The sequence below is a fragment of the Rhinopithecus bieti genome, unplaced genomic scaffold, assembly GCF_001698545.2.
Source record: "Rhinopithecus bieti isolate Rb0 unplaced genomic scaffold, ASM169854v2 scaffold_38761, whole genome shotgun sequence".
Classification (NCBI taxonomy): domain Eukaryota; kingdom Metazoa; phylum Chordata; class Mammalia; order Primates; family Cercopithecidae; genus Rhinopithecus; species Rhinopithecus bieti.
The window spans coordinates 921,676-940,636 of NW_016816177.1; the positions used below are offsets into that span (position 1 = coordinate 921,676).

The window sequence follows — 18,961 nt, forward strand, 5'->3', positions numbered from 1 at the left end:
GTCTCGCTCTGTCGCCCAGGCTGGAGTGCAGTGGCCGGATCTCAGCTCACTGCAAGCTCCGCCTCCCCGGTTTACGCCATTCTCCTGCCTCAGCCTCCCGAGTAGCTGGGACTACAGGTGCCCGCCACCTCGCCCGGCTAGTTTTTTGTATTTTTTTTTAGTAGAGACGGGGTTTCACAGTGTTAGCCAGGATGGTCTCGATCTCCTGACCTCGTGATCCACCCGTCTCGGCCTCCCAAAGTGCTGGGATTACAGGCTTGAGCCACCGCGCCCGGCCTATTAATGGATATTATATTTGTTACCTTTTCGTGACTATAAATGTTTGGTGACTTTTTTTTCTCTTGAATTATGTGAAATACCTGTCAATTGGTTTTGTTTTGTGACAGATAGGACACATGCCTATTAGGTATCTTTCTTTTTCATTGTGGTTTTGCTGCAGAAGGTAGTTACTGTTCTGGAGGATCAGTCCAGCTGGACATAGGTGTTAAAGTTCTCTCTGTTCCTGCTGGTCATAGCACGAATGCCTTTCAGCTCAGTGTAATCTCCAGGATTTGTTCATTTCATACCTCCCTGGTTTTTCTTTCTCTGGTAATTTTCTGTGAATCGGGAGTTTACTGTTTCAGTCTAAGCATTAGGGAAGCCTAGTGCAGATTACTGGAGCTCTTTCTCTGAGAGATTCCCCCCCTTTCCATTTATCTGCCCTGCAAATTCCAGCCTCCTCAGCCTGCCTGCACTCTGATCTCAGATCAGCAAGACTACGGTGCATTGTTGGGGTACCCCTGCCTTGCATCAGTCTGTCAAGTGTCTTCAGGAAGGAAACAAGGATAGTCACAGGATCCCAGATGGTAGTCTTTTACTACCTGTTGATCAATATCTGAAAGAGCCATTTCTTATATTTTGAGGGAGGGGATCTAGTACCAGTTACTCCATTGCAGCCACAGGTGCAAGTTCTTAGTTCCCATTAGTGGGGGATGGTATTGAAGAACCAAGATCTGGTACAACATGTGCTCACTGTTTTATGGGTGTCTTTGCTTCTCAAGACAGACCTAAGAAATAAGTAGATAAATTACATTACATATTCACACACACATTTTTACAACTATTTCTGTACTTACATGTTGAAAACCATGAGTTTATATTGTTACCTCCATTTCCAGTTTATCACCACAGGATTCATTCTTACCTTCTCCCTTTCCATATTTGTCGTACCTTCAATATATTGACTCATTTGCTCTATCCTGTAATATACTGAAAGCAGTTTCAGAGTTGCTGATCCATACCACTGTGGTAAACATACCTTTTATCCAGAGCTTGTTGCCTGTTGACACTACAGTTCCTGACTTAAAATGGTTTGACTTAGTGATTTTTCAGTTTACGATGGTGCAAAAGTGATGCACATTCAGTAGAAATTGTAACCCCGTTTTAAGTGGAGGAGCATCTGTAAGACGCATTTTTCAGTTGTGAGATTTTCAACATCTCATGAGTTTATTGGGATGTAATCCCATTGCAAGTCAAGAAGTATCTGTACTTTACGTCTTTGGACTGAGGGTGTGTCATGCTGTAATATACAATACTAAAAATACTAAAAATATTGTGTGAAGAGTTACTTAGGTTATTTCTTCTTTATTGTGGTTCTGTTTTATTCATTAGAGGTAAAGTTAGGTTTCCTCCCTCCTATTTTATTTTGGATATATAAAATATAAATATGGTTTCAGAAGTCTAAACTCTACAAAGAGGTATAATCATAGAAGTGTCAGTACCCACTTCCTCCCGCCAATCTCTTCCCTCCAGTTCCTACCCTTGAGGGTGTTAGTGAGTCTCATTAGTTTCTAGATTATCCTTCATGTTTCTTTTTGCACAATTAAGGCTATACCTATTTGTTCACCTATTTCCATTCTTTCTTATGCTAGTAGCATTCTGTATATATTCTTGCACTTTATTTTTTGCAGTTAACAATACCTCCTCTCAGCACTTTGGGAAGCTGAGGTGTGGGTGGATCACCTGAGGTCAGGAGTTCGAGACCAGCCTGGCCAACATGGTGAAACCCCATCTCTACTAAAAATACAAAAATTAGCCAGGTGTGGTGGCAGGCCCCTGTAATCTCAGCTACTCGGGAGGCTGAGGCAGGAGAACTGCTGGATCCTGGGAGGCGGAGGTTGCAGTGAGACAAGATCACGCCATTGCACTCCAGCCTAGGCCAACAACAGCAAGACTCAGTCCCAAAAAAACAAAACAAAACAAAACAAAGCAAAAAAGTACCTTCTAGAAATCAGTCTCTGTTAGTTCATTGAAATGTAGTGATGGCTGGAAGTGTATGAGGGTTCTGTGAGACTTTTTCAAGATGTAGGTGTTACTATAGTTTGCATGCTGATGAAACTAATCTGATTCTATTGAAGAGGGAGAGGTGTTATAACGTTTCAGAAAGAAGCCTTGAAGTAGGCCTTCAAGAGGGACTGAGATGCTGGACAGAAATGGAAGGTTTTGGTTTTGGTTAGTGAAAGGATACTTCACTTTGAGGAAAAGTGACGTCTGATTTATTAGAGCCTTGAATTCTGATAGAAATTCTGTGGCAGAATAGTCCCTTTCATCAAATGGGCAGGTAAAATTTTACTGGGTGAGTTTCCAAGATAGAAATTTTTTATTTAATTGGAGTAAAAGGCGGGCGTAGGTTCTGGAAGAGAAGAGGAGATAAGTGAAAGCAATTACAAGTTGGTATTCTTCTTGAGGATCTAGTGCTCTAGAAGCTGTGATAGTAGTCATGTTATACCAAGAAGGTCAGGCTCCTTAATTTCACATGATCCTCTCCAAACCTTACCTAGAAACTTTCTGTAATAATTAGAGCTAACTGTTTATCTCCACCAATCAATTTCTTCCCTTGAGAACAGATGTGGACTGAAGCAGAAGCAATTTGTAATCATTTCTAATAGATCATCCAGTTAGATAATGAGCTCTCAGCTCCATCTAACAAAGCATTTTCACAAATTAACTTAAACTATAAGCCTGTTAGGATTGCCTGAATCCAGTGATTTTGAATTTTTCTGAAATTCCCATAGTTTACTCTGTCTGCCAGCTTTATATATGGGTTGGTAGCCTAAAACTTCAGTTCTCGGCCCCATATCCATGCATGACTCTGTTGAAAGAAAGGGCATACTCTTCTGCAATCCAAGCTGGAGCCCTTCAGTTGACCTTGATTTGATTTCTTAGAGTAATGTTCCGTGCTGGTTAGCTCAAGCTAATCACGGTCCACTCCTGGATGTGGGGGTAGATACATCTTCTTCCAAAGTATATGGATTGTGGAGAGCTAGGAGGGCAGACACCAGAACAAAAATAAAGCTGCCATCAGAATATGGGAGGAGGGAAGTTGGAGAGGATGTTAAGGTAGGTAGGTAGTATTCATACCTGTTAAGCATTTCTACTGTAAACTCTCTTCATCAGGGCTCAACTACAAAGAAAACACATGAATTTCATTAATTAATTCATGTATTTAATATTTCTTAGAGGAGCCTGCCATGTGTCAGGTACTGCCATGTGTCTAGGATCTGAGGACATAGCAGTAAATAACAGAGAAATAATCTTCGCTCTGTGGAGGTGCCATAGGCAGTGGGGAGGCACCATCCCATTTTGCTGAGAGGATGTGCGATAGTGTTGTTGAATCTCGTATGATGTTTATGTGTGAACATTTACTTGATATAGCTTGTAAATGGTGTGTTGAAGGCCCTTGTGTATTATACAAAGGTGATAAGGAAATAGATGGCATAGAAATGAAAACAAGTCATTGACTTGATCATTCTGACTGATGTTTATAAATCTAAAAATGAAAGTATATTGCAATTAGGGAGCAAAGAATATGGCTGTCCTCTTTTCAGCAAAATTAAGAGCCATCAGTGTTTTCAAAAACATTGCATTTCTACAATGCAGGTGCAAGAAGAACCAGAAGTAGTGGTAGTAGTGATGATCTGCTAGAGATGTATTTGAAACCTAGATTCAGTTTTATAAACCTGTGCAATCCAGGTTCATTTCTTTCTTTTTTTTTCTTTGGAGACCGAGTCTTGCTCTGTCACCCAGACTGGAGTGCAGTGCAGTGGTGCAGTCACGGCTCCCTGCAACCTTTGCATCCCAGGTTCAAGTGATTCTCGTGTCTGAACCTCCTGAGTAGCTAGGATTACAGGCGTGCACCACCACACCCAGCTTATTTTTGTATTTTTAGTAGAGACAGGGTTTTGCCATGTTAGCCACACTGGTTTCAAACTCGTGGCCTCAAGTGATCCACCCACCTTAGCCTCCCAAAGTGTTGGGATTATAGGCGTAAGCCGCCGTGCCTGGCCAGTCCAGGTTTATTTCTGTCTGTTAACAGTTTCGTTCAAATGATGTAGCCTTTTTCAGGTGTGTTTGTGTATGTATGTGAGTATATATTTGTATATTTATAATATGTATGTGTTTGTAGGGGTGTGTGTGTGTGTGTGTGTGTATACATGTACATGCATATACCGGGAAAATATAAAATAGCAATATGGGTTTGTTTAAATTTTTATTAAAATTTCTAATAAAGTTGTTTTTTCACTATTCTTTATTTTTCTTTAAATTGTTTGTAAATTGACCTAAATATGAAATAAAGATCTAAGGAGTCCATTGGCCCCAGCCCATAGAATGTTGGTTACTTTTCCCGTTCTACTAAGGGTTAATGTTATATACCTGTGTGGATCATCCACAGTGGTTGATGACTAGGCATTCGTTTGAAGCACACAGGGACTATTTATGAAAATTAGCCATCTGCTATGCCATAAAACCTCCACAGATTTCAGAGGACAACTATCATCAGACCACATTCTGTCACCACAGGCAGTGAAGTTAGAAGTCATTAACAAAAAACGTGATTAGAAAAAGTCCCCTACATTGGGAAATTTAAGATAACTTCTAAATAACTTACAGCTCAACAAATGAATCTTAATGGAAATTAGAAAGCATTCAGAACTAAATGCCAACAAAAAATACTTTAAAAATTGTATAATATAGCTAAGGTTGGACTTCAGGAAGGAAAAAAGGCTGAAAATGAATAAGCTAAGCATGTACCTTAAGTGACAAAAATAACTACAGAATAACCCAAATAGGGTAGAAGAAAGGAAATGAAGTGAGCATAAACTAATGACATGGAAAACACATGAAGTAGTAAGGATAATAAAGCCCAGAGCTGGTTCTTTGAAAAGTTAAATAGTCAAACTTTTGGCAAGATTAATCAAGACTGAGGGAACAAATACACAATATTCAGATTGGAAAAGGAGCCACCGATATAAATTCCACAGAGATTAAACTGGTAAGATAATGTTAAGAATGACTTTGTGCCAATAAAATCAAGATCTTAGGTGGAATAGATAAATTACTAGAAAATATAAATTAACCAAAACTGACTTAAGAAATAGAAAACTTTAGTAATACCAGAGCAATATGGAGATTGAAGCAGCAGTTACAGATCTTTCCACACAGAAAGCACCTGGCCACAGTGACTTCAGAAGAATGTTACACCTAAGCATTCATGCAGCAGATAATTCCAATCTTTACATACTCTGAGAAAATAGAAAAAGAGAGTCTTTTCCAGCTCTTTTTACGAAGCTAGGGTATCCCTGACAACCACCACGTAAGAGCAGCAGGAACAGAAAACAGACTAGTTTCCTGGTCCTCAATGGAGATACTCCAGGACTCAGGAGAATCCCCACTTTATCCAGGGTTGCTTGCGGGTTAAGATGTGGATTTAGCCACATGGAAATCATTGTTTATCTTGACCTGATTATTTGGCTTTATTGCAGAGAATAGAAGCCTGTTTGGAGTGGGATCAAGAGACCAGGGTGTTCGAATTGGCAGCACATGTGCAAAAATTGGAATGATTGAAATGATGACGATACACTGCATAATAACCCCCTACAGTTTTGTGAAGCATTTCATCTTTTACTTCTGAGAAAAATGCAACTTAAAATTACCATTTCTCATTCACTAGATTGCCACAATTTAATAAGTGTATTAGGGTTTTCCAGAGAAATAGTATCAATAGACTATAAAAGATTTATTGTGAGGAATTGGCTCACAGGGTTAGGGAACTGAGATGTCCCACAGTCTACATCTGCAAGCTGGAGACCCATGAAAGCTGGTGGTGTAATTCAGTCTGCATCCAAAAGCCTGAGATTCATGGGAACCAATGTAAATCTAGTCCAAGGGCAGAAGATGAGATGAGACGTCCCAACTCTAGCAGTGGGGTGGAAAATAGAGGCCAGTTCCTTCCTCCTTCACCTTTTGTTCTTTTGAGGCCGTCAGGGAATTGGATGATGACTACCCACATTGGGAGGGCTGCTTCTTCACAGTTTATGAATTCAAATGCTAGTTATCCAGAAGGACCCTTACCCACACACCAAGAAACTATTTTATCGGGGCACCCTGTGGCCCAGACAAGTAGACGCATAAAGTGAGTCATGACAGCAAGTATGACAATGCCATGTACTGGTGGCAGTGTGTGGATGTAGAGCCACTTGGCGTTCCATATGACCTGGCAACTGATTTTGATGGATGCGACTTAAAACAGAGATCCCCTGGCTGGGGCTGGGATGTTTCTAGGCCTTCAGGAGGTGCACAGATGGATTTAAAGAATCTGTCTAATACATAACGTGTGCCCTGTCATAAAACTCTTCAGGCTGAACTGGAGGTTCCAGTTCTCTTTCTCTTCTCATAGTTGCCTCTTCCACAATGGAAAGTCATTCCTGATCTTTGCTTTGTTGCTCCAGGCAGGGGTAAAAGCCTATTAATTGCCAAAAAAGAGGCCTTTAAAATACTAATGTTGAGAATTTCAACTGGGAATTTCAGCTGGGATTCTTATTCTGGCAGATTCTGATTCTTTGCTTTCAACATAGTTTGAAGACGGTTTACTAGAGTTGTTGGGAAATTGTGAGATGTTTCTTGATTATGATGTGATTTTTCACCAGAGTGCTAAAGGGATGACATTGCTGTAGTAAACGTCTTCCTTGTTTATGTGAAAAGGTTTTCTCAGCATGAGTAAGATTGATGGTAAATCCTGTCTCACTCTAGCAGTAAATAATACTCATTCATGGATATATGAAAAAATGAGAGGAGGGAAGGTAGTCCCATCTATCTCATTGTGATGCATTTCTAATAAAAGTTTATATTTAGTATTTAATAGTTATCAAATATGAAATATATTTTTGCTTTTGTCAGTTCTGTGCTAATAATACTTGTAATGAAAATTCAATCCAGATGAAAACTTTTAAACTTGGCACTTTATAGGGAATTTAATAAAATTAATTTAATTTGCATACATACTTTGTTGCAAAGAAATGTGACAGAATGACCAATACAGTATTTTAAAGTACAAATACCAGTTATATCAGGAAAAAAAATGGAAGGAAAGTGGAGCAAAAATACCAGTTGATGAAGAAAGGAGATGATGTAACATTTTTTATATTGAGAAATAAAAAATGAAATGCTGAGTCAACTGACTTGGACAACTGTGACCCCCTTTTGGAAAGGGGGAAATCTGGAGGTCTCAGGAAAATCTGAGGAAAATCTGAGGTCTCAGCCATGACAGGATGGGAGGTCGGACATCTCTTATAATACCACCTCCCTGGAAAACTGCCATCAGGCTTTCTTTCCTGAAGGTTAAACAAACCAACCCTTTGGAAAGACTTGCTCCATTGCTGATAACAATCTACTGCCTAGTGCTGCTCCTGCCTTTTGTAGTTTTAACTGCTCACCAGCATTCTTTCCTGATACGAGAGGAAGAACCACTGCCAAGTCTAGGAAGGATGCACAGTGAGGGTTTTTGTGTCCTCTGCTTCACCTTTGACATCAGAGGGCTGAAAACTCTGCCCTCAGGCTATGCTAACGGCCCGTCTTTTGTTAAGTGACCCATGAAAGTACATGAAGCTCAAATGTGCACATGCATTTCTCCTTTTATAATATTCATGACTCTTAGAGCTTATTAAATATGTACATTCAGCCACCTCCTTCAGCATCAATTCCACTTCCTTTTGCCTTTCCCTTGAAGTGTCTGTTTCCGGCTTCTGGCCAGAGGCCGTGCTCCCCAGTCTGTCAGGATGGCACAAGCTGCAACCCTTTATGAGAACTAAAACTCTCCTTTCCAAATTTATGAACCTCCTCATTCTTCAGTTTACAGTTTTTAAGGATGGGTTTGTATGTTTTATTTATTTTTTTGAGACAGAGTCTTGCTGTGTTGCCCAGGCTGGAGTGCAGTGGTGCGATTTTGGCTCACTTCAACTTCCACCTCCTGGATTCAAGCAATTTTCCTGCCTCACCTCCCAAGTATCTGAGATTACAGGCGCCCACCACCACTTCTGGCTAATTTTTGTGTTTTTAGTAGAGTTGGGGTTTCGCCGTTTTGGCCAGGCTGGTCTTGAATTCCTGACCTCAAGTGATCCATCTGCCTCAGCCTCCTAAAGTGCTGTGATTCCAGGCGTGAGCCACCACGCACAACCTGTTTGTATGTTTTAACACAACCTGTTTGTATGTTTTAAATGTGGATGATTTTGAGAGAACCAATTCACTGAGAATGTAGATTCCACTGGATTCATTGAACATGGCATATCAGTTTTGTTTAAAAATGTCAGTGTTCATAGTGCACAGAAATCTTTGAAACTACTTAAACTTACGTTGAAAATTTTACATGTCAGCATAAAATGTTCAAAGGAGCACATACTTTCAAAATTATTTTAGCAATAATAGGAACAAAAGATTGAAGATCACGTGCTTAAAGCGTTAGATCTCAAGGGGACATTAACACCCACAGTGGAGCCTTTTGGAATTTCAGGGACATTTTTGGCTGTTGAGGAGCTTTATTGATATACGGTTAGTGGGGGCCAAGGAAACTAGACATCATGCAGTGCATAACAAAGAATAGTGTTTTCCCATAACTTCTTTAAAGTTCATTGGAGTAGTCTACTGCAAATATAAGTATAGAAATTTAATATATACTAATCCTAAAGAATATTTAAAAGAAGGAATTTATTAAACTGAAATTTTAGGAGAGGGCCATTATAGTGGGTGGTGTTTAAAATACATGTTTTCTCAAAATTGTTAAATAATGTATCAATTCCATGCATTGTCTACTCAGTGTATTACACATTTCCAACTATATATTTAGAGGAAAAGAGTTCGCAATAGATAATGCAAAAGCAGTACAAGTTTTTACAGATATGTAACAGGAGATACAAAGTTCATTTGAAATGTCTGAGAACCAGATACTAAATTGTTAGGAACACTTGAAATACAAGGAACATATGAAATCTTATTGAATCTTACTCTTTCTCTTAGAATAATCTCTCAGATAAACCTCATTGGCTACGGTACTGCCACTCATAAAGCTTATTATACATTCTCAAATAAAATGGTATTTATGACATTATTGAATATTGTGACATGGTCACCGCCTTTAATGCCCCTCTACTATTTTCACCTTTTTCTCCAAAACATTTATCCCCTTCTATGTAGATTACTTATTTGTTATGTTTATTTTTTACTCTTTTTGCCTCCCTTGCTTGGATACAGTGTAGGAGGAGAGCATGGGAGGACAGGTCTTCTGAAGAGTTTGGCATAAAAAGGAGGAAAAAAGTGGTAGCTGGAGGGGGTAGGGTGCATGGAATCAGGCAACTTAAAAAAAATTTAACTGAAGTATAATGTGAACATACAGAAAATTGCACAAATTAAAAGCATATAATTCTGTAAATTTCTACAAAATGAAGTCCCAGCACACTGCGATCATCCCACATGTCCCTTCCTTATCATTACCCATCTCCCACCCAAAAGGCATTGGCAATTATTATGACTTTTACCACCAAATACTAATATGGCCTATTTTCAAACTTTATGTAATTGGAATTATGCAGGCTGATCTCTTCCAGTGAATGTATTTGCAGGATTCAGCCTGTACCATTCATCTAGGAGTAGTGCAGTCGTGTTCCTTGTAGAAATATTTCATAATTTGTGTGTTCTACTGCTTGCTTGTTGTTTGAGGTGTTCCTAGGTTTTAGCTGTTACTAATAGTGCTGCCCTGACTATGCTTGTACATGTCTTTTAGTACACATATCATACTTTTTTTTTTTTGATGAGTGTGTATATGTGGAGTGGAATTGCTTTCCAAAATGATTGTACTGGTTTTACTCCCAGCAGTCTTAAGTCAGAGGTCTCATTGCTGTACACCTTCATCAATACTTTATACAGTATCTTGACTGTTGTTGGCACTTTGCATTTTCATCTTATTAATTTCCAGAAAAATTGGGATTTTAATTGGAACAACATTCAATCTGTTAATTTGGAGAGAATTTACATCTTTTAGTATGGACTATTATAACACATGAACATAATATGTTTTTTATTTGGGGCTTCTTTATTTCAATAAGATTTTTCAGTTTTTGTGTCAGGGTCTTCTATGCCGCTTGTTGGATTTATTCTTTCACTCCTTGATTTTTGGATGTTTTGTAAGTGATGTCTTTTGAAATTTCACATTCAAATTTATTTTGCTAGTATATAGAAATACAGTTGATTTTTGTATATTGAGCTTATATCCAGCAACCTTACTAAATTTACTTATTTTCATGGTTTGAAAAATTTTTAGGCTATTCTTCATATACAGTTAAGTCATCTGCTAATAATGACAGTTTTATTATTATACCTTTCAGTGCTTATAAGTTTTAAGTTGGTCTTATCACACTCACTAGGACATCTATTACAGTATTAGGGAATACCCTTCTCTCTTTCTTGGTCCCTGGGAGGAAGCTTTTAGTAATTGACTACTACAGATTATGTTAGCTATAGGTACTTTACGGTTACTTTTTATTATAAAGATTCCCTTTTCTTCCTAGTTTGGTAAGATAATTTTAATCAGGAATGAGTATTGATTTTTAGATATTACAAGAAAAGCACAAATGATAAAATAAAAAATTTATAATTTTGATGAATTTTAATCAAAATTTGTGCTTCAAAAATCAGGAAAGTAAAAGGCAAGCCACAAAAATGAAGAAAACATTTGTAAATCATATATTTTAGAAAGGGCTTGTATCTAAGATATAACTTAGAACTCATTAAGGAGAAAACAAATTACCTGGTTTTGAAAAAATGAGCAAGATTTGAATGGGCATTTCACTACAGCAGCTGTTTGAGTGGCCAGTAAGCACATGAAAAATGTTTAACCTCATTAGTCATTAGGGAAATGCAAATTAAAATCCTTATAGATACCACTTCACACTCACTGTAGGTATAATAAAAAAGATAGACAATTGTTGGTGACTAGGAAAACAGAGACCCTCAAGCATTGCTGATAGGAATGTGAAATGGTGCAGCCAACCTAGGCAAACAGCTTGGCAGGGGCTTTTTTTTTTTTTTTTCCAAGTTAAACAAAAGTTTACTGTGTGACCTAGTAATTCTACTTCTTTGTGTTTATCCAAGACAAATGAAAACATTTGTCCACACAGAAACTTGTAAGTGAATGTCTATATCAGCATTAGTCATAGTAGCCAAAAAGTGGGAATGATAAGAATATCTGTCATCTGATGAAGGGATAAGCAAAATGTTTATATGTTCATATAGTGGAAGACTTCATGCTTATAACATGCATGAGCCTGAAAAGCATGCTATATGAAAGAAAACAGACAAAAAAGACCACATATTGTATCAATTTATTTATAGGAAATGTCCAGAAAAGGCCAATTCTTGGGAACATAGATTAGTGGTTACATGGTGCTGGGGTGGGAACAGGAGTGATTGCATATGGGCATGAGAGATCTTTTTGTGATATGGAAGTGTTCTGAAATCGGATTGAGGTGATGGTTGTAGAACTTTGTAAATGTAGTAAAAATTGTTGAATTCTATACTTAAAGTTGCTGAACTCTATTTTATGTAACATATTCCTCAGTGAAGATGTTAAAGAATGAGTATTGAATTTTATCAAATACTTTTTCTGCAACTAATGAAAATGTGTATGATTTTCACCATTATTTCATTAATTTGGTGAGTCCCTTTAGTGGGCTCTCTTGTTTGTAGTTCCTTTTTCTCCAAGATCTTGGCTTCAGAGTTCTGGCTGAGCCAGTAGTCTTCGCTGCCAGTGTTTGTCTCCCCAGTTCCAGGAGATTACCGAGATTTTGGGCTGCTACTTCATGCTATGGCTTTTATACTCTCTTTCCCCCACCAGTTTATAACTCAGTGTATGTTTTGGGGGGAAAGCAGAGGCTTACCATAGTTTCCCTTCTCTGGCTTTTCAGCCTCTTACATCCTGGCTGCATTAGTTGCTGAAGCAGCTGTCTTACATACTTTCTCCAGTGTTTCATGGAAGAATTGGTCTGATGATAACTTATTCCATCATAGCTAACAGTGGAAGTCTGTGTGAGTTTTTTTTTTTTTTTTTTTTAAGATGTCAGTATTACAGCATTGCTGTATGCTGATGGGAATGAACCTCTAAGGAGGGGCAGTATTGACGCCAGCCAAGGAGAGAGCTTAAGTGCTGGAGTGAGTGATGTCCCCAAGGAGATTAGAAGGGGATTGAATCCAATGCACAAGGGGCTGGATTGGCCTCCCTCATGATGTTACAGGATTCCTTAGGTGCCACTTTGCTAGCCAGAAATCTTTGCTGCCCCTGCCACCTCTGTCTGGACCTCACTCATGCCCCTGGGCTTACTCCACCCACTTGGCCTGGCAGGTTGTGCTTGGCTCACACCCACTTGAATCCTATGCCTGCTGCAGCTCCATGCTCAGCTTGAGGCTGGACTGGGCATGCCACAAATGGCTTCCGTGTCAGGCACCGGTGTCTAGACAAGGGGAATGTAGTGTCACCCAAAAACTTGGAGATGCCAGCATTCATGGAGCCCCAAGGGGTGTTACAATTCTTGCTCGGGGAGTCCTGAGGTCTGGGCCCCCAGAAATGTTGCAGCTCTTCACTCCCATAGCTTGGCTAGCGGGAGCGTGTTACAGCTCTTTTATCCCCATTGCCCGCAGCTTGGCGAGCCGGCCAGGGGTGTCACAACCCTTTCATTCCTGCCGCCTGCAGCTCGGCGAGTTCCTGGTCCTTGTCCTGCGACCAAGAGGAATGAGGTGCATGGACACCAGAGAGTGAGTAAGGCAGAGAAGAATTTTATTGAGTGACGTAAGGAAAGCTCTCAGCTGTGAGAGGGGACCCAAAGTGGGTAGCCACCTGTGAGGCTGGGTCTGGGGTTTTTATGGGTTAGAATGGGTGCGTGTGTGCTGATTCGTCCCTGGGTGGGCTTGGAAAAAGCACTGTTTGATTGGTTAAAAGGCATCATCCAGAAGGAACCAATCAAGAAAGTGATGGTAATACGGGGATAGAAGTTTTCTCTCTGTTTGTGGAGTCTCTGGAACCAGCAGCTCAATTTTTAAACTGTCATTGGCTTGAAGGTTGGGTTTCACTGGGGACGCATCCCTGTCTGCCAGGGAATTTGTCTGTCTCCTGTCACTCTCAATGAGTTAGTTCATTCATAGTAACAGGAGGCAGGGCATAATATATAGGTTCAAGTCCTGGGTGGATAGATTTGGTGGCAAGTACTGGTAGAATTTCTTTTCTGGCTTTTGATAGGATTGATAGGAGGTTTTAAGATTGGTGGAGAGGGAAGTTGTGACATGGTCTATATGTGAGTAGGAGAGTGGGTGAACTCAGGAAATACAGTAGAATTGCTGGGCATCAGAATGGCCCACTTGAGATGAGTGGTTATAAATGTAAAATATTTAAATTTACAAAGTAATGCTGAGAAATACTGGGCCTCAAAGAAGAGTTTGGCATCGAGTTAAATCATTTATTTGTTTTTGGTTCTGCCAACATTTTCTTTGTGACATATTAATTCTTCATGGAAAAATTAATGATGAAGACATGTATCAGGCATCCCAAAACATTTAGACTCACATATTTAGCCCCCACCACCCAACCTAAGCAATACAATATTACAAATAAAATTGAAGTCCTTCGTGTACCCGTTGCCAATCACACCCTAGCCCCCATAACCACCACTTGAATTTATCGTTTCTATGTGTTTTATATCCCTGAATAGCATTATTGTTTTTAAAATTTGTGTTTATTATCCTGTGTATCTTTCTGTAATTTTACTTTTTCAATAATATTATTCATTAGATTTATCTGTATTTACTCTAATTCTTCCATGCTCATGCTGTACAGGTAACATTCTATTTATAATTATGTCCTTGTTTTATTAATTCTCCTATGGATGGATATTTAGGTTATATCCATTTTTTTTGCTAGGCTTTGTATGCTTCCTTGAATGTTATTGTACGTGTTTTCTTGGGTGTGTGAGAGATTTTCTAGGGTGTACATATCTAAGATCCGATGGATGTGAGGCTATGTGCTTTGTCAGCTGAGGTTCTCACTCCCCCTGGAAGTGTGTGAGATCAGAATGCCCCTACCCTAGCCCTTACTTACGACATTATGTATCGTCATGATTGATTTATAATAGACTAATAGGGGTAAATGGCTGAGTGTATGCCTTCTATACTGTAATTTTACTTTGTTGTTTGTCTGTTTGTTTAATTGGGGACCCATCTTTTCTCAGATTGTTAATTTTTCTTTTTCTTTTTTTTTTTTTTTTTTAGGCGCAGTCTTGCTCTGTTGCCCAGGCTGGAGTGCAGTGGCCAGATCTCAGCTCACTGCAAGCTCCGCCTCCCGGGTTCCCGCCATTCTCCTGCCTCAGCCTCCCAAGTAGCTGGGACTACAGGCGCCCGCCTCGTCACCCGGCTAGTTTTTTGTATTTTTAGTAGAGACGGGGTTTCACTGTGTTCGCCAGGATGGTCTCGATCTCCTGACCTTGTGATCCGCCCGTCTCGGCCTCCCAAAGTGCTGGGATTACAGGCTTGAGCCACCGCGCTCGGCAGATTGTTAATTTTTCTAAAGATCTTCTTTGTTCTCAGAGTTAATTATCCCTTAAGGAATTCCATGTGTTTATTTTTCTCTGTTCCAAAGTTACGATTCTGTGCTAAAGTCATAATTATGAAATCGTCAGTTTGTTCATACTTTAAATCTATGCTTCTTCCATGTGGTTGACTGTCCCCAAGGCAGGCATCCATGAAGTTAGGGGGACTGACCAAAGTGTAATCTGCCCTTTCTACAGGGTTGGCATTTGTGCTAATACACTGCAGAGGCAGTGGTGGATAAACTGACAGGACCTTGCAAAGAAGCAAGATGGTGTCACTGATTTGTTGTTATTTATGTTGACATTAAGGAGTTCATTTGTATTTTTTTTTTTTTGAGACAGAGTCTCGCTCTGTCGCCCGGGCTGGAGTGCAGTGGCCGGATCTCAGCTCACTGCAAGCTCCGCCTCCCGGGTTCACGCCATTCTCCTGCCTCAGCCTCCCGAGTAGCTGGGACTACAGGCGCCCGCCACCTCGCCCGGCTAGTTTTTTGTATTTTAGTAGAGACGGGGTTTCACCGGGTTAGCCAGGATGGTCTCAATCTCCTGACCTCGTGATCCGCCCGTCTTGGCCTCCCAAAGTGCTGGGATTACAGGCTTGAGCCACCGCACCCAGCCTCATTTGTATTTTTAAATGAATAAACATTTAAACAATTTCTTAGTTTTGATTTCTAATAGTGTAACCATAGATCAGTAGATGCCAGCTATAGTGTCTTCCTTTAAGAGCGTGAAGGGGCCTGAGACCGGAAAGCTGGAGAAGCACTGCTTTAAGCACATGAGTAGACAAATACTTTATTCTTGCTGAACATGGTCATTGGGAAGGAAAACTTAGGTAATGTCATTCTGTTAAAAGATGAATTAGGCTGATCTTGAAGTTGTATATTAATCTTAAGTAAATTTTCAATTCTTTGCCTTAAAATTTTGTTTACAACTAGATTATATTTGTAAATAAAATACTTTGCAGGTGCTGACCTTAAGGAAAGAGCCAAAATGAGTTCCAGTGAAGTTGGTCCTTTTGTCTCCAAAATAAGAGCAGTGATTAATGATATTGGTAAGCACTATTAAATTCTTCTTTCAGCATGCTGAAGGTGATCTTAAATGTCGGATTTAAACAGTTACACATTATATATAAGCATTGGTTAAATATTTATATAATTAGATAATCATGACCTGTAGCTGTTTATTTTAAAACGGCACCTATTTAATTTGAAAAATTATGTAAAATATTTAATAATTACAGATGTCTTTTATGTATGATAAAATATGAAGGTATTAGACAATAATAATAATTTGCCATAAGCCTTTGACTTAACAATATCTATATTTAACTATACATGCAAACATACATTTGGGATTCCTTTGTTTTTTAAATATACAGGATCATACTTTTTTTAGAATTACAGTAACTATCAATTTATTTTATTATTTTTATTTTTAATTTACTGCTGTATATTAATCCAGTCTTATCAAAAATTTTATATTATTTCTTCATTAATGAACATCTGTTTTTTTTCCCTCCCTTTATGTTATTTATAATAAGGTAGTGAATACCCTTGTACCTAAACATAAATTCTTAAACAGGGAATCACTGTTTCAGTTATCATTTGTTCATTTTCTATTTTAGATATTAATAAATTCTACAAAATTATATTCTCATAAGTTAAAGATAGTATATGTTTCCTCATATTCCTGCCAGCATTTAATGTTGTTATTTTTGAAGTTTGCCTAGGTTAAAAAAAAAAAAAGGCATCTCAGCATTTTAATTTGTATTGCCCCAAATGCTTATATGATGTTTTATCTTTTCAAATGATTTGGCTTTCTTTGTTTTTTTTTTTTTTGGTTTTAGTTTTTTTTTAATTTTTGATTTTTTCTAGAGACAGGGTCTCACTTTATCACCCAGGCTGGAATGCAGTGGTGTGATAATAGCTCACTGTAACCTCCAATGCCTGGGCTCAAGAGATCCTCCTGCCTCAGCCTCCTAAGAGTTAAGGACTACAGGTGTGAACCACCAGGCCTGGCTGATTTTTAATTTTGTTGTAGAGATGAGAGTCTCACTGTGATGCCCAGGCTGATCTTGAACTCCCGCCTCAAGCGATCCTTCTCCCTTGTCTTCCCACAGTGTTGGGATCACACACATGAGCTGCATTGCTTGGCCTTTTCTTCATTTGTAAATTGCCTTTTCACATCCTTCATCCTCCTTGGATTATTAAGTAATTACTTGTTTATTTAAAAGGCATTTTATATTCTTTGTTTTAAATGTGTTATAGACATTGCCCTCTAATGTGCTTAATTTGATTCCAGTATCTTTAAATTTAAAACTGTTATTATCTAGATGATGCTAGGTTCCCTTTATTATTCTTTTTCCTTGAAGGTTTTCTCTGTTGATTCTCACACATCAGGTTTTCCAAATGAATTTAGAATTATTTTTTAAGGCAAAGGGAAAATTTCTTTATTGCAACTGTGATTGGAATTTTATAAATTTTGTTAAGAAACTTTTGACATTTTTATGATAGTAAATCTTTCTCTCCATAGTGTGCATGGCTCTTATTTTTTGGGGTCATTCATTTTTTTAATGTCTTTCAAGAAAGTTTTATACTTTTCTGCACACTGGTCTTAGTCTTATATCTTTTTTCCCCTCAGATATATTCCTAGCTATTTTATAGCATTTATTCCTTTGAATGAGACCCTCCCCTCGTTTCTGTTGCAGTCTTGTTATTATAGTTTGTAGGAAAGTTATTAACTTTTTTTTTGAGACAGAGTCTCACTCTGTCACCAGGCTGGAGTGCAGTGGCACGATCTCAGCTCACTGCTACCTCCGCATCCCAGATTCAAGCTATTCTCCTGCCTCAGCCTCTCGAGTAGCTGGGACTACAGGCATGTGCCACCACGTCCAGCTAATTTTTGTATTTTTAGTAGAGATGGGGTTTTACCATGTTGGCCAGGATGGTCTCCAATTCTTGACCTCGTGATCCATCTGCCTTAGCCTCCCAAAGTGCTAGGATTACAGGCAGGAGCCACGGCGCCCGGCCAGAAGTTAACTTTTATGTGCTTATTTTATATCATGTCAGCTGGATAATTACTTGTGTTAATTGTTCTTCTTTAATTTTCTTGTGTTTTCAGTTGTAAAGTACAATATAGATAATTGCCTACAAGTAATGCAGTTTTTATCTCCTCCCCCAACATTTTAACCTTACATATTCATATTTTTTCATATTGGTTCAGTCCCTCATAGAGTGTTTATTTGTTAAGGTGAGCGTGATCATCCTTATCTTTCTTTGACTTTGGTGGGTGCCTTTAATATTTTGCCAGTGATTATGATATTCAGGCAGTTCTCTTCTGTTTCAACCTGTTAGGAGATTATTTCTGTTTTTAATCAAGAATAAGTGTTAAAGTTTGTCAAATGCTTTTAAAATATGCATCAGGATTATAATTGATGTATGTTAGCATTTGCCTTATTTAGCCTTTATTATAGAGTTGTGTTAATAGATTTACTAATGCTGCAGTGGCCATACATTACTAGAATGAGCCCTGCCTGGTCATTGTGGTTAGGGGTGGTGTTGGTTTTAATACATATTGCTGGATTCAGTAAAGTACTTATGGTATAATCATAAAGGAGATTGAGTTTTTAATTTTGTTTTGTGTTATTCTTTTTTGGTTTGGTGTGAAGGTTATTTGCCTTCACAGAATGAGGTGAAAAGCTTTCCATGTTTTTCTATGCTATATACAGAACAAATCACGTTACTTGAAAGAACTGTAGAATTTGACCATTTAACACCTTTTTGCATCTTATGTGGTTTTGTTACTGTTTTCTCACTTTCTTAGAATTAAAATTTTTTAAATACATGTTTTAATCTCTATAATGGCTTTTGGCTTAGCTGTCTATTCTGCCTCTTCTCGTTCTGTGCTGGTCTTGTCTTAGGCCCTGCTTCTTTCCCCAGCTTCAGCCTCATGTTTATGTACCTTCCAACGCAGAGCATGAACTTTGTTTGGAAGTTGGTCAGAGAGCTTGATTTTAGAAATGCTGGCGC

At 38.6% G+C, this 18,961-nt stretch overlaps 1 protein-coding gene across 4 annotated transcripts in view; it reads left to right on the plus strand.

Annotated features, from left to right (window-relative positions):
- Nucleotides 1-18,961, plus strand: part of AUH (AU RNA binding methylglutaconyl-CoA hydratase) — a 145,632-nt gene that overhangs the window by 26,464 nt on the left and 100,207 nt on the right. For all 4 annotated transcript variants that reach the window (XM_017854456.1, XM_017854457.1, XM_017854455.1 and 1 more), the window contains one exon: nt 15,898-15,984. In XM_017854456.1, coding sequence (XP_017709945.1) covers nt 15,898-15,984 — 87 coding nt within the window. The remainder of the gene's footprint in view (nt 1-15,897; nt 15,985-18,961) is intronic.